Genomic DNA, 15,204 nt, shown 5'->3' with positions numbered 1-15,204 from the left:
TGAGAGGAACAACTGAAATAGGAAGGGCAAAAGGCAGCTGTGACAGGAACAGCAGTTAGTGATTTCATGGCTGATTCCCAGGTCACATTGATAGCACCCAGTATATCAGCTGGCCCATGTCATGATGCTCCCAAAGGTATGAAATAACTTTTATGATGATCTTAGATAGCCCAGATTAGGCTAGGGACTGACATATATACAATTCATCAGATCCTTTGGGGCTAGGGCTGTAGCCAATAAGCCAAGTAGTGCCCAGAAAGGAAAATAGTGTATCCTCAAAATTTAGGAGTTCAAGTTCCTGAATTAGAAGCCTCATTCCACATGGAGAAGCTGTGATGGGAGACCTGGGCTACAGCGGAAAACCCTGGGAGGTTTTGGTTTTGGTTTGTTTTTAATTTAGGCACCTGATTTCCATAAGATGGATGTAAGAAGTGGGGAAGTGCAGGCTGGAGAGATGGCTCAGAGGTTAAGAGCACTGACTGCTCTTCCAGAGGTCCTGAGTTCAATTCCCAGCAACCACATGGTGGCTCACAACCATCTGTAATGAGATCTGGTGTCCTCTTCTGGTGTGCAGATATACATGGAAGCACAATGTTGTATACATAGTAAATATTTATTTTATTTACTATTACATAGTAAATAAAATCTTAAAAAAAAAAATGGGGAAGCGGGACACAAGGCAACTTTGGCAAAATGGGCATCTCTGTGAGAAGTTGTAATCCCTGGCCTTTCTCAGTTTGGGGCCTCCTAAAATGATCCAGTGGAGACCAGTGAAAGAACACTTCACAGTGTCCATGCAGTGACAACCTTCCTGGTTGTTTTCCACATCAAAGCACCTAGGCAGCTCCTAACCTTTCAGATTTAAACTTATCACTCCCTTGAGTACACTTACTCCAGCTGTTCCAGGTTAAAAATGCCCCCAACACCCTGTTTAGGTCATGACAAGTGTGACCACCCACCAGACTGGAAGCATGTGAGAACAGGGGCCACGTGTTTTGCTCACCAGTGTCAGGCTTTAGTCCAACTCCTGACAAGAACAGGTCACAGAACATGAACTCAGTACTTATTTCATTCTGATACAAAATGAGTTGTCTGATTGTCTCCAAGCCATTTCAAAACAGTAGGAAAAAGAGCCAGGCCAAGCAGTGTACCGCCATGAGCCTTGGCCCTCTTGTTTGCTCCTGAACATGAAAGTAACATGCTGGGGTTGCTTTAACAAGGAAGTCTGCTGCCTAAGTGGATCACCCAGGCTTTCACTTTCAGAAAGCAGAATGGCTTGGTGACATCCCCCAGACAACCGTTCTGCTCTGGACACCACTCCCTTCTGCCCCAGTGGTGACAACTCTTCCCCCATATTTTAACTTTTTGGTTTTTCCAGACAGCCTCTCTACATAGCCCTGGCTGGCCTGGAACTCACTATGTAAACTAGGCTAGCCTCAACCCAGAAATCTGCCTGCTCTGCCTCTCCAGTGCTAGGATTAAAGGTGTGTTCCACCATGCCAGGCTAAAAAGACTTTTTTTTTAAATTATTTTACTTCAGGTGTATGGGTGTTCTGCTTGCATGTGTCTGCACCAGTTCATGCTTAGTACACACCCAGGCCAGATCAGGGTTTCTGATTCCCTTGGAACTAGAATTATAAGGTTGTGAGCCATCAGGTGAGTGCTGGGAATTGAACCTGTGTTTTCTGAAAAGACAGCCAGTGCTCTTAACACTGAAACCTCACTTCAGCCCTCCAACCCTTTTTTTAGAATGGGACCTCACTGTTGCCCAGGTTGAAATTCCTGAGCTCAGGTGACCCACTCCTATATACTGGGACTACAAGTGGTCAGCACCCAGCTACCAGGCCCCTTCTGATCACCACCTGCAAGGGCCCAGGGGAAGGATGCTCACTGTCCCTGGCAAGTGTTGGGGGTACTTTCTAGAGAGGAACTCACAGCATTGAGAGAGGCACCTAGACAGCGCCTGGGACTCATCAATGCAGAACTTGGCCCTTGACAGTGGTCTACAGATGAAGAGCTCTGGGTTTCTCACCTTGGGTTTCTCCAGAATCCCCTCCATAGGAGAGCAGAAGAGTGAAGCCACTAGCTCCCCAGCCCTGCATTTAAATGTGTCCCAAGTCTGTTCTGACAGGAAATTCGGTCATTAGATCATTTCCTGGCTGGGTAGCCAGATGGATCCTTAGAAAAATAAAGGAGGGTGAGAGAAAGGGATGTCTTTTTGTTTTTTGATTTTTTGAGACAGGGTTTCTCTGGGTACCTTGGTAGACCAGGCTGGCCTAGAACCCACAGAGATCTGCCTGCCTCTGCCTCCTGAGTGCTGGGACTAAAGGTGTGAGCCACCACTGCCCAACAGAAAGGGCTGTATTAAAAAAAAACAGGGTCTCGGGCTGGAGAGATGGCTCAGAGGTTAGGAGCACTGACTGCTCTTACAGAGGTCCTAAGTTCAATTCCCAGCAACCACATGGTGGCTCACAACCATCCGTTATGAGATCTGGTGCCCTCTTCTGGTATGCAGATACATGGAAGCAGAATACATAATAAATAAACAAATAAATAAATAAATTCTTTAAAAAAAAAAAAAAGGGTCTCACTATATCACCCTCCCTGGCATAGAACTAGCTCCATTGAACTGACTGGCCTCAAACTCAAAGACCCATCTGCCTCTCAAGGGCTGGGATAAAGTTGTTCACCACCATACCTGAGTACTTATATGCTTGTGAATCTTTAAATTTTGAATTAGATTAGGTATTACCTAGTCAAAATGCATATTTCTGTCTTCCAAGTGAAGATGGAAGCCGGGTATAGTGGCACACACCTTTAGTCGCAGCACACTAGAGGCAGGCAGATCTGTGTGAGGCCAGCCTGGTCTACATAGTTTCAGGATAGCCAGGACTACATAGAACCCACCCACGCTCACCCACCCTGTCAAAAGAAAAAAAAAAAAAACAGAGTGGGGGATGGGAGAGGGACCCTCCTGGCAACATGTGTGTGTAAATCTGACCTGGTACTCTGTCAACCACCCAAGCTGGCATTAACAATGTGCTTGCAAATCACATTGAGATCTTGGAGAAACTCTTAGGTGGGTAGGATTAGGGAGAGGCTTGCAAACTTGCATTTTTGTCAGGCTCTCTGCAGAGTGGATGCTGGTCCATGGACCCCACTCTGAGCTCCATGGGATGAAATGCAATGGGGAAGGAACTGGACACATGTTTCAGGGAAAGTCATCCTTTATCTCATTAGTGCTCCAAGGCTTAGCTTCTGAGAACAGGAATCAGGGGCTCCCCCCAACTCTCCCAGCCCCCAAACAGCAAGATCCAAACCACACAGGCAAGTCTACCTCTCATCTGGGCAAGTCGGTTTCCCAGAGCTACCCTAGACTGTGGGTGGGGGCTAGAATGGGCTAGTGGCTTACCTGCCTTCCCTCCCAAATTCTACCTAGGAGCCCCTGGAGTTTGCTCTCCCCTTAAGTCTTTTCCAGGTGCCTCCACGGCCACTTTTAATTACATCTGGGGGTAGGGCTAAATGTCCCCCTGGATGTCCTCTAACAGCTTTTTCTGAGCAACCAACCTTCTCTGCAGAGACTTGTCAGGAGTCTTGGCTAGAGGCTGGAGGAAGGCCAGGCTGTCTGGGCTGCCTGATGTCTCTGGAGAGAGTTATGTGTGTGCCCCCAACCCTGGGGCCAGGTCAGCATCTCATCTCGTTCAAGCCCCTCAGGACTAAAGTGCAGCATGCACCCATAAATGTGTACTGCGTGTATGAATAACTGTGTGTCCCGCTGAGTTCAGACACAGGCATGTAAACAGTGTCCTACCACTGAAGCCCCTGGCCTGCCCCTTCCCTGGGGGCCTGTCCCAGGGCCTCTTTTCTGCATCTGAGCTTCAGACCAACAGGAGACTCCTCTCCACGCAACAACAAAAAAAAGAAACTTGCAACAGGATCCCATCCAAGCTGGGTGGGGTTGAGGGGCCTCTTCCCAGAAGCCCCATCCTGAGAAGCACCAAGATGTCTCTTTCCAGTTCAGAGCTGTGGTCTGTCCTGGCCCCATCATCTCTGAATCTGTTCTCTGCCAAGAGCTCCGGCTATGTCTTCAGTCTTCACTGTTTGCGAGATCTGTGGCTGCTTCACATTCTTGATCGATTTCTCCAGGAGGCCAGACCTTGAGGGAGGGGTGCACACAGAGGGCAGAGAAGAGGGCTGTCAAGAACTCCTGCCGGCATGGCCTTTCTGGGGCAGAGTACATGGCAGTCGCAGCCTCTCTCTGGCAGTGAGCAGGCAGGCACAGCCGAGGAGAAAGAAATGTCCTAGCTGCAGCTCAGAGGCATGACGATGTTCACACTGAGGCCTGGGAAGCACAGGATCTCCCTCAGCAATAGGAGGCTGTGCTAGACAAGCAAGGTGGACCTGCAGGTAAGGGGCTCATGTGGGTGACCAGGCAGTAACAGCTCAGGGAACAGCTAGACTTAGGATCCCTCAGTCTGGTCCCCCTGCTGCAGCCCACAGCTTCCACCTTGCTTTCCTTAGTCTGTCCCATCCCAGGGAATTTCTCAGCTTACCTGGCCCTGGCCCAGCTCCCAACAAGAGGCTACCCCACCTTAGCAAGGAGTGAAAACTGAGAGACCACCCTAGGCCCAGTAGCACCCTCTGGAGTAAATAAATCCCAAGTAGTCCCCAGCCAGCTGTCCCACAGCCCCTCACCTGGCAGGCTCAAAGAGCTGGCAACTGTTACTCTGCTTCCTGCCACTCTGGGCCAGCTCTTGCGGCTGCTCGTCCTGCTGAACCCCTTCTGCTGGCTTGTCCCCTGGCAGCTCCTGCTCCAGCTCAATCTCGTTGACCTCAAGCTCAACATTGGCTTCCTTCTCCTGACTCCTGGGTAAGACATGGCCACAGCCTTCATGGGGCACTGACAGAATCGCACTCCCAGCTGGGCCACACTCTTTCCTCCAGCAGAGCAGCCTGTGGCCAGGTGGGACTGTACCAGCTGGGTTCAAGAAGCATCTAAGCAACCCAGACAAATCACACAGGTCCACCCGGCACCCACAGTCCAAGTTGCTGGGGCTGAGGAAGTACAAGCTGCCTGACCCAATTCCTCATTCTGGTCCCGGTTCCTCCAAAATGCCTTCTTTAAGGGCAAGGCCAGAATCCCTTGCCCTTCCTGACACCCCCAGACGCAGCACTCTCCCATGCTGTGTTGTGTGTTACATACACACACACAAACACACACACACACACACACACACACACACACACACACACACACACCACACACCATCCTCCAACCCCTAGACAGAACCAAGTCCATTTTGTACCAGCTAGTATCCTCATCTCAAAAATGGAGAAACAGGCTCAAGGAGTCATGGGGCTTGTCTAAAATCATCCAGTAAGATAAATTCTGTAAACATATCCTCTGCCACGCGACCTGGGGAGATGTCTTCTTCCCCAGATCTTCTGAACCAAGTCCAGTCTTGTGAAGCAGGTACACATAGCATGCCACCGACACACCCCAACCCAGGCAGGACCAGCCAGATGAGGCTCTAGGCAGGGGATGAAGGGCTCCTTGGGACTCGGGGGAGGAAGATTAATGTACCTCACTCTCTCAAACTTCTTGTCTCGGTAAAAGTCGCTCTTTCTGATGAGGTAGATAAGTACCAGGTCACAGAAGAAAGCCCCCTGCAAAAGAGTTCGAAGCTTGGATTCAGAATCCTAGCTTCAGAATCTGAACATGCAGAAACAGCCCAGAAAGGGGTGATGAACAGGGGCCCAAAAGTCACTGTGGTTAGATCTGGACAAGCTGCCTGACTCCATGGTTCAAGCTCCCCTCACTGCCCTAACCAGACCTAACGTGAACACATATTTGCTAAGAATCTACCACCTGCCAGGTTTGCACCAGGGTGCCAGGAGGATGTGGAGCACAGAGACCTGGGGACTCCCTATGCTGCAAGAGACAAGTGGGCAGTGATATAAAACCATTGGTCTTATAATAAGAACAAAACTGGGAGCAGGTGGGAAATAGCATCCACTCTGAATGTAGGCCTGGAATTGCATTCCAAAGGAAGAAGCAGGCTTGTCATCACCAGTAAATGCCCAGGGCCTGTGGGGGAAGAGCAAAAGATGCTTTCTGTGGGTGTGAGAACTAGCGTGTCTGAGAATGTTTTGGAGACATAGGTCCTAGCAGGGAGGCATGACCATAGCAGTTGTGATGCTTTGTAGAGAGCCCTGTGATAGTCAGTGTAAGATGGGATGTTGGGCATCTTAACATTGACAACAGGGATGCTACAACTGTGGTCAGAAAAAGACAGGAAGCCTGGGCAGACCCAGTTGAGGCCAGCTGGGGTGGACTAATCAATCACCCCCAAACACAGGCTTCAGATCAGAGCATGTTGTATGTAATGCCTGTCTGCTCCAGCAGAGGGCGACTCTACCCCAGTGCAGGGATAGAGGAGTTGCTCCTAAAGGCAGAGGAGAGCCTGCCTGCAGCGTGCATATCTTCCCCAGACTCCAGAAATGTCATTGTCAATTCCTCGTTCCTACTACTTCCTCAGCCTTCACTACCACCTTTGCTGCATCATTGCCTTCATTTCACAGCTGTGTCCCCAGACTTCCAGACTACCCACACGGTATGAGAGCTACCCATGCACACAGCCAGGGATCCCTAAAGATGACTGCCTGAGTCAGGAACACTCCACTTGGGGACCACTGTTTTGTTTTGTTTTTGTTTTTTTTTCGAGACCATGTTTCTCTGTGTAGCCCTTGCTGTCCTGGCACTCGTTCAGTAGACCAGGCCGGCCTCAAACTAAGAGATCCACCTGCCTCTGCCTCACTAGAGCTGGGATTAATGGTATGCTCTGCCACTGCCCATTGTTAGCGATCACTCTTAATCCTCTGTCAAGACAGGCTTCTCAGTCTCCATGCAAAGTCTATCCTGAGTCCTGACAGGATCCTCTAGTGGCAGCTTGGGGTGCCCAGACAGAGGAGGGAAGAGGCCTCTGGAAGCCTCGGCAGAGAACATGCTGTGTTGGCATGAGCCCCCAACAAAGACTCCCACACTTAACCTCCTCCCAGAAGTACCAAGGGTATGACAGGTATTTGCAGGGAGCCGTCTGTCCCTGCACTCCAGCTGTCTCCTACCATGGAAGCCACTATGGGTGGCTAAACATCTACCCCAAAGGGTTACAAGACTATCTCCCCTGCTGCTCATCCTTTCAAATGCAGGTTCTCAGATGGAGACCAATTTTGAGCAAAACAGCCGTGGGGCGGTCCCACTGACACCTTGTGAATACAGACCAGGGATTCACTTAAACACATTACACAGGACACCCCAAAGCAAAGACCTTGGCCCCAAATGGAAACAGTGTTCAAACTGACATAGCCTAATCAGTTTCAATTACTAGAACTGGAGCCGGTGATTTTTAGACCCAGCATCCCAAAGATTCTAGCCCACACCAGGACTGGAGGTTGATCGACCTGTATCACACTCCACTTAAGCTCACAGTCAGAGCTACAGGCTGTCAGTGTCCTGGGGGTGGGGGCTGGCAGGGTGTGAAGTCACCCTTGTCCCTGTGACCTCACAGGCCCTCTTGTCTTCTGGGCTCAACATGCTCCTCCCAAGCAGTTACCTCCCTTTCCCTAGGAAGCTGGCAAAGCAGGTGAGGTACTCACAGCACCCATGAGCGCCAGTCCAGAACCTATGTTGATGACTGTAGGGATGATGCTGAATTTTCCTGCCTGTGAAGCAGAAACAACCAGGTGAGTAAGGCAGGGTAGACAGCCGGATCCCAAGGGCCACTCCAAACTCCCTGACCCAGCAACCACCGGCACTGGAATGGAAAGCAAATCTGCATACCTTGCCATTAACTATCACATCAAAGCGGATGCCATAGGCTTTCATCAGGTCACGGAACTCTACCCCATTAGAGTCGCGGTAATACCTGGCAAACCTGGGGAGACAAGGTCCAAGGGATGCTCGTCTGCCTGTACCTTTCTCCACTGCAGCACGAAGTGGCTGCTTTAGGAATTCTCAGCAATCCAGGGTCCTAGAGCAACTCTAGGAGGGTACCCAGACCCACTCACAGAGGCACGCACAAAGACAGGGTTTTCCCAGTATGCTCAGTGCCACGAGAACACTGGTGGACCATGAGAACACTGGTGGACTTGACCCAGCAGAGGATATAGAACACAGGCCACACAGAAGCAGTAGTTACCTGAAATTGTACCCAGAGGAGATAGATTTTGTATGCTTGTTGTCCAGACGGTTGAAATAATAGCGTGGGTCACATTTAGGGGCAGCTTTATCAAGGTCACAGTTCCATTCAATGTGGATTCCTATCACACCACCCTTGATACAAGAAACAGGATGAATGCTAGAGCTGTCTGTGGATGGGCAGCCCTTTGTGAGAGCCAGACAAGTTGTCCAGAGGTCAGCTAACTGGACTGGCCTGACCACATTTTACACACAAATCAACATGTGTCCATGGGGTTCCTTTCAACTGTTTCTGACATCGCCCTGTAGTCAGAGAATACCCAGTAGGTGCCAAGTCAGCCCAACCCACCCACCCATCCATCCCCACTGAGTGCCTGATAGAGCCAGGCCATTTGTCACAACTAATTCTGAAAACAGTGAGCTCGTGAGGACAAGTGACTCTGCAGGATCACTCTGGACCTAATGCCCCTCACCTTCTCACTACAGAGCCTTGGTTCCCAGGGAGAGCTCCCTGACCACACACCACATACCACACACCTTCAGAGCTATGTCCTGGAAGTCTGCCCCTGCCCAGCGGACAATGGACCCCAGTCGGAAGATGGGACAGTAGAGATTCTTGGAGCTGAAGCGACAGGTTTTCAGGAAAGTTTTGTTGTTTGTTTCTAGCACATTGGCTCTAAGAGGAAGCCATGACAGGAAAGTGAGACATTTTGTTGCTGGGCCAGACCCAGGAAGCAATGGGCCCTTTGACAGATGTAACCTTTTCCCAGCTTGTATCTTATTCCCCTCAAGAACAGAGCTCACACCCAAGCAGAGAAAAGGGCACCCCTGTTCATTCATGTCTGTATACACACCATGCACAGCTTGAGCACAGCGGCCACAGGGAGGGCCCTCAGCCCACCTCCCCATCCCAGTAGCCAAGCCCCACCTACTTGGAGAAGTTGAACTTGGGGAAGCGAATGAAGTTCTTTATGAAAACAGTGAAGCCTTCAGCATCCTTCAGGAGTGGATCCCTGAAAACCAGGCCAGGGCAGCCTGAGCAGGAGCCCTGCCCCTGCCCTCTGACTCCCCTAGACCTATGGAGCAGGTAGGCCTCTGGCCTCAGGTGGGACCCACTGTGTAAGACTGTGTAGGCAACTCCTCTGAGACCACAGGCCACGGCCACTCACGTTGGCATGGACATTGTCTCCACTGGGCACCAAGCGAAGATCTCACAGGTGCCCCGGGTAGAGTTCCCCACCCGTAGACAACGACCAGTTTTCAGTCCTGCAGGGGAGGGACAGGGACAATGCCATGGACCTTCCTGTCCAGGTTTCTCTGCCCTGCTCCAGCCCCAGGCACTCCAGGTCCTCACCATGCCCAGCTACAACAGACTCCCCGGCATGGCAGTCCGTGTCCTCAGAACACTCGCCATCAGGGATGCCTTCACGCTACAAGGAAAGAAAAGGATCTGCAAGGGGTACCCCAGCCCAGGGCTAGGTCCCATCAGAGATAGAAGAGGGCTTCTTCCCTGGCCTGAGGCCACATGCCCTTTGAAAATCTGTTCTCAGACCGGCAAAGTGACTCAGTGGGTAAAAACATCGACCATGAAAGCCTGGCAACCTGTTTAGTCCCTGGAAACTATGGTGAAAGAGGAGATAACCAACTCCACACATGTGCCATAGCATGCACACATGCAAGCAGGCACTAATCATAAATGAAAGTGTAAAACTTAAAAAAAAATTTAAGAAAACCCATCTCTCCCCCAAATTACATGGACAACATGCAGTGTTTATACAGCATTTTGGCACTCTTGAAGCACACGAAGATTCAGGAGGACTGTCACCACAGCTGGGGGCTTTCCAACCCCTCCCCAACACACATGCCAAATCAAACCTCAGCACAGATGCCCTGCCGCTGGTTAGGAGTCACGATCAGGTTGGTGACCACGAAGAAAACGTTCTCCCCCTGAGGAGCCAGACAGAGTTTGAGGAGTCTCCTCCTGGCCTCTCGGGAAGAGTCAGCCAGGTGAGAGTGGACCTCTGTAAGGGGTTGGGAACAATGGGGACCACAAAACTGGTGATCATTGTCCATCTGTCGGATGAGCCCACACTTTGCAAGTGGATATCATTTTCTGGGTAACCCCAAGCACTCTCACCCCATAATTCTATCCCAACCTCAGCCTGTTCTACATCAGAACAGCTATGAACAAGCAGGGGAGCTATTCCCAGGGACACCACTGTGCCAGGTCACTCTGGACCCTGTGTGGTCTCAGCAGACACATAGACCACTGAGAACCAGGCTTGGTACAGAAAACAACCTAGACAGGGCGTCTGTCTGTATCCTGAGCCAGAGGGACAACTAATGGAGTTGCCTGGGTACTTCCTGTGTGCCCCACCTCAAGCCACACCTCACCAGCCCAGGCCCCAGGTGGTGCTCTGACCTGAGATGGGATGACAAAGTCTGCTACATCCCAGAGCCGTTCCCCAAGCATAGTGGTATTGGTATAGGCCACACCCTTGACTTTGGTGACCACAGCACTCTGCAGGGAAGTATCAATATCCTGATAACTCTTCTTTATCAGAAACACCCATCTGTAGAAATATGAGCAACAGGTGGGCATCAGTCACCGGGCTGCCCAGGCCCAGGCTGGAGTGAGAACCATTGTAAGTCCTAGGCCGGTGGGAGAGCTCAGGGTTCACCTGTCCCACGAGCACGCGATATTGCACTCAAGATGCTAAAGCAGGAAGATAGACAATTGAAGACCATTCTTGGCTACAGTCTGAGACACTATCTGGTAAACAAAATCTGAGGCCGGAGAGTTGGCTTAGTGGTTAAGAGCACTTGTTGCACTTGCAGAGGATCCCATTTCCATTCAAGGTACCCACTCGTACCCATCCGTAACTACAGTCTCAGTTCTGACCTCCTCAAGGACAGGGACAAGGCACACATATGGTGCACAGACATCATACACATACAACAATAAAATTAGTAACTCTAAAAAAGAAAGAAATTGTCAGGTGTGTGACATGCTCCTTTAATACCCAGCACTTGGGAGGCAGAGACAGGCAGATCTCTGGGTTCGAAGCTAGCATGGCCTACAGAGTGTGTTTCAGGACAGCCAGACAGGACTGTTGCACAGAGGAACCCTGTCTTGAAAAACCAAATAAATGACTAAACAAATAAATAGATAAATGAAACCTCATATTCTTTTATACTAAGAACATAAGCAGAGCCAACAAGATGGCTCAGGAGATAAAGGCACCTGCCTCTAAGGCTGATGTTCTGAGTCTGACCCACAGACACGGTACAAGGAGTGAACAGACTCCCACATGTGAGCCATGCTACATGCTTGCCCACACAATACTCAATAATTAATAAAAAAAAATATTTAAAAAGGCTGAAAAGATTGCCCAGTGGTTAAGAGCACTTACTGCTCTTGCAGAGGACCTGGGTTCAGTTCCCAGCACCCACATCAGATTGCTCATAACCACCTGTAACTAATTCAAGTCCCTGGGGGTCTGACACCCTCTGACCTCCACCAGCGCCTGCACATAGTACACATAAACTCACGCTGCCTCATACACACAAAAATAATGTAAAACATAGCTAACAAAACCAAACCAAAACAACAAAAAACTTTGGTCTCTTGAAATTAAAAATATTTGCACATCAAAGGACACTACTATCATGAAAGTGTAGCTCAGAATTATTAGAATTATAGGTGTGTGCGCGCGCCATCACACCTTTCTAAAGAGATAAATATGCATAAATTGTATGTGTGCTTATGTGTGCTCATGAGTTCTAGTACCCTTGGAAGTCAGAAGAGGGAATCAGGTTCTCTGGAGCCGGGGTTACAGGGACTTGTAGGCCAATCAGCCAGGAACAGAACTCCTAAAAGAACAGCAAACACTCTTAACCACCCAGACGTTGCTCTAGCCCCTAAAAAGATAAACTTTTAAAATGAGATGGCTCAACCGGGCAATGGTGGCACATGCCTCTAATCCCAGCACTTGGGAGGCAGAGACAGGCAGAGCTCTGTGAGTTCAAGGCCAGCCTGGTCTACAGAGCTAGTTCCAGGACAGCTAGGGCTGCTAACACAGAGAAATCATGTCTTGGGGGCGCAGGGAGGCACTTGTCAAATACTAAGCACAGTGAGCCTGGCACAGAGCAAAAGCTCCATGCACAGAACTACCAACTTATTGCTGTAGGTAACTATCATCCAACTTAACCCGTCTTGGTGAATCTGAGGAAACCTGTCAAAAGAGGAAGATGCCAACATCTTGACTCATGAAGTGAGTGGCATGTCATGCAGGCTTTCTCCAGGGAACCAGGGAAGTGTCAACCAACATGTGTCCACTTCCTCACTTCTGGGGCAGAGGTAGGGAAGCCTAGACCCTAAGGCATCACATTTTCAAGGAACCCTGAGAAAGTTGTGATTCTTGAGCACACCTTCCATTTTAGCAGAGAAATGTCAGGTTTTGTCCAATCCAAAACAGTAAGCAAATATTCAACTTTCATTTATTCATTTCATACCTATTCTCAAGTGAAGTGACACCAGTCCCTCCTGTCACAGAATCCCCAGACTGCAGGGAGATAGAAATAGACCCTGAGCAAATGACCATCCTATTTGGCTAGGGAATGCCAGGGAGGGACAGAGAAGAGGAGTCATTGGAGCCCTCAAACCTGGACAAAGAGTGGTGCCACGGGAAAAACCGTGGTGGCTGAGGACAGGCAGTACAAGGGCCTGAGGTAGGACAGTGCCTCGGTGCCAAAATACAGGAAATGCTAAGAATCCAACTATTAACCATGCCTTTAATACCAGCCAGCACTCGGGAGGAAGAGGCAGGCAGATCTCTTAGTTTGAGGCCAGCCTTCTCTACACAGTAATTTCAGGACAACCAGGGCTAAAACAGAGAAACCCTGTCTCCAAAAAACCAAAACAAGAAAGGGAAAAAAAAAAAAAAAAAAAGGATGCAGCCATTAGTAGGCAGCAAGGCTAGGACTGTCCTCCGAGGAACAATAATTGCACACCGTTTAATGAGGAAAAGAGTGAATTGCCACTGTTCTCAGTAGCTGCCTCTCTCCACCTGTGCCCTCCTCTCTTCCCGGGAGCAAAGGAAGGCTCTGACTAAGGTCTAGCTGTTAAGCCTCCATCGAGCTGCCCCTGGGCTGGCGGGCCCACATTCTGTTAGGTGAGATGACAACAAGGGGACAGTCGAGCAGCTGAACACTGGAGAGTCTGCTCTGCCCGTTTTTCCCGTGAGCTAACCCTGAGTTCCAGAACATGCCAGTCTGATGAGCTGGCCCAACCAAGAGTAAGTCAGTGATGCTTCGTGCTTATAAATAACCTGCTGGGTGCCTGAGCCAGCTGTCAGGCCAGAGCCCAGGAAGTCCTCTGGGGACAGCTGAGTCCAGAGTTCTGGCATCGCTGCCTCCTGGCGATGGCTGTAATACCAGGCACTCCAGTCCGGGGAGAAGAGGCTCCCTACAAATAGCTTCAAACCAAGGTACCCAGTTGCCCCCTCCCACGTTTCGGACGGCAGAGTGTCCACTTTTCACCTTCCCACCCTTACATCCAAGGGCCTATAAGGACCCACTCCCAAGGTCCCTGTGTCTACACCTTCCCCTCTTCACCCCCCTGAAAAAGTGCCCGAGGACTCACATGAGCAAGTACAGCAGGATGGTGAGCTGCAGCACCCGGTAGAGTAGCCCCACCTTCTTGCTCTTGGCGACCACGAACTTTGCGGTCTTGTAGTCGAACAGCGACAGGGCGAACCCCTTCCAGGCCGCCTGACCCATGCCTCCGGCTCACTCGGCCGGACGCTGCCTCCCGCCGCCCGGCGCCCAACCGAGCACTCTGTGTGCTCTGCCGCAGTCCCGGGCGCGCGGCTCCAAAGGGCGTGAGCCGGAGGGCGGGCACGCAGACCCGGGCGCGAGCACCAGGCGGCCAGTAGGACCCCGCCGCCGCGGGGAGCCGAACTGCCGCAAGCTCCCAGCCCGGGATGCGGCCACTGACACGGTGACACCACCGGGCTGTGCCTCCGGCCACTGGCCTGCAAGGACACGCGCACCGAGTGCGGAGGCGAGGAAGGAGGGAAGGTGCTTTCCAAGGCGTCTCTCCCGCCCCTACCTCCTCCCACGGGATTTGCTCCAGGGGAGCTGGGTGGGGAAACAGAGGCAGGATCCGAGAGGGACCCAGAGCGCAGGAAGTGCAGGAAGAGGGGTAGAGACAGCCACTAGTAAGACTGGCTTCCCGATTGCCCTGGCCTCGCTGCTCACGCAGTCAGACAGGCTTGTAAGTAGATCCCTGGTCGCCTGTGTCTGCTGTAATCAAGGGGGCGACTTCAGGGTCTAAACCCTAGAAGTTTCTGGGGTCAGGGACCAGTGATCCCAGTCAGGTACGGTGGGATAGGAAGAGCTGGGGCACTAAGGCTTGGGACACTAAAATATGCCTAGAGACAGAATAGAAAAAGATGGACTCAATGCCATTGTCTGAGGCTGAACCAAACAGGGAGAAGAGGTCTCTGGAACTGAGCTTTGAAACTGGTGTGGACTGGGGTAAGCTGTCTGTGGTGAAGGAATGTATGATGAGACGCTTCCTGTGGCATGGGTCTGTATGCAGTGAGGGGTTGTGTGGTGAGAAATTACTGGGCTGTGTGGTGAGAAATTACTGGGCTGTGTGTGCAATGTGGGGCTGTGCGTGCTGACGGGCTGTATATGTACTGAGGGGCTGTGTGGTGGTGGGCTGTGTGTGTACTGAGGGGTTGGGTGTGGTGATGGGCTGTGTGTGGACTGTGATGCTGTGTGTGGTGGTGGGCTGTGTGTGTTCTGAGGGGTTGGGTGTGGTGGGGGGCTGTGTGGTGGTGGGCTGTGTGTGTACTGAGGGGTTGGGTGTGGTGAAGGGCTGTGTGCCGAGGCTGAGGGGGTAAGGGGCTATGCACACTGTTTTCTGCACCTGTGTCTGAGCCTTCTAGCCATGCTCCTCTCCTGGCCCTGGCCCTGGCTGGCTTGCTCAGTGGGAAGCT

General features: G+C 51.1%; 1 protein-coding gene across 3 annotated transcripts; it reads right to left on the bottom strand.

Annotated features, from left to right (window-relative positions):
* Positions 1–3,209: 3,209 nt before the first annotated feature.
* Positions 3,210–14,397, bottom strand: P2rx5 (purinergic receptor P2X 5). 3 transcript variants are annotated; one of them, XM_027426807.2, is made up of 13 exons: positions 13,842–14,397; positions 10,620–10,770; positions 10,073–10,144; positions 9,552–9,627; positions 9,367–9,463; positions 9,130–9,210; positions 8,735–8,873; positions 8,199–8,332; positions 7,841–7,934; positions 7,657–7,722; positions 5,585–5,667; positions 4,696–4,866; positions 3,210–4,401 (listed from the first exon to the last, which is right to left on the bottom strand). In XM_027426807.2, exons 1-13 carry the CDS (start codon positions 13,976–13,978, stop codon positions 4,383–4,385), a joined length of 1,320 nt encoding a protein of 439 aa, XP_027282608.1. In that variant the 5' UTR covers positions 13,979–14,397; the 3' UTR covers positions 3,210–4,382. The 3 variants fall into 3 exon arrangements, with proteins under 3 accessions (XP_027282608.1, XP_027282607.1, XP_027282606.1); XM_027426806.2 differs by having other exon boundaries at positions 3,210–4,156; positions 8,735–8,819; positions 13,842–14,394; XM_027426805.2 differs by having other exon boundaries at positions 3,210–4,156; positions 13,842–14,391.
* Positions 14,398–15,204: the final 807 nt, after the last annotated feature.

This window comes from Cricetulus griseus, chromosome 7 (assembly GCF_003668045.3).
Source record: "Cricetulus griseus strain 17A/GY chromosome 7, alternate assembly CriGri-PICRH-1.0, whole genome shotgun sequence".
In the NCBI taxonomy this organism is placed as follows: domain Eukaryota; kingdom Metazoa; phylum Chordata; class Mammalia; order Rodentia; family Cricetidae; genus Cricetulus; species Cricetulus griseus.
This window is presented reverse-complemented; position numbering and strand designations above follow the sequence as displayed.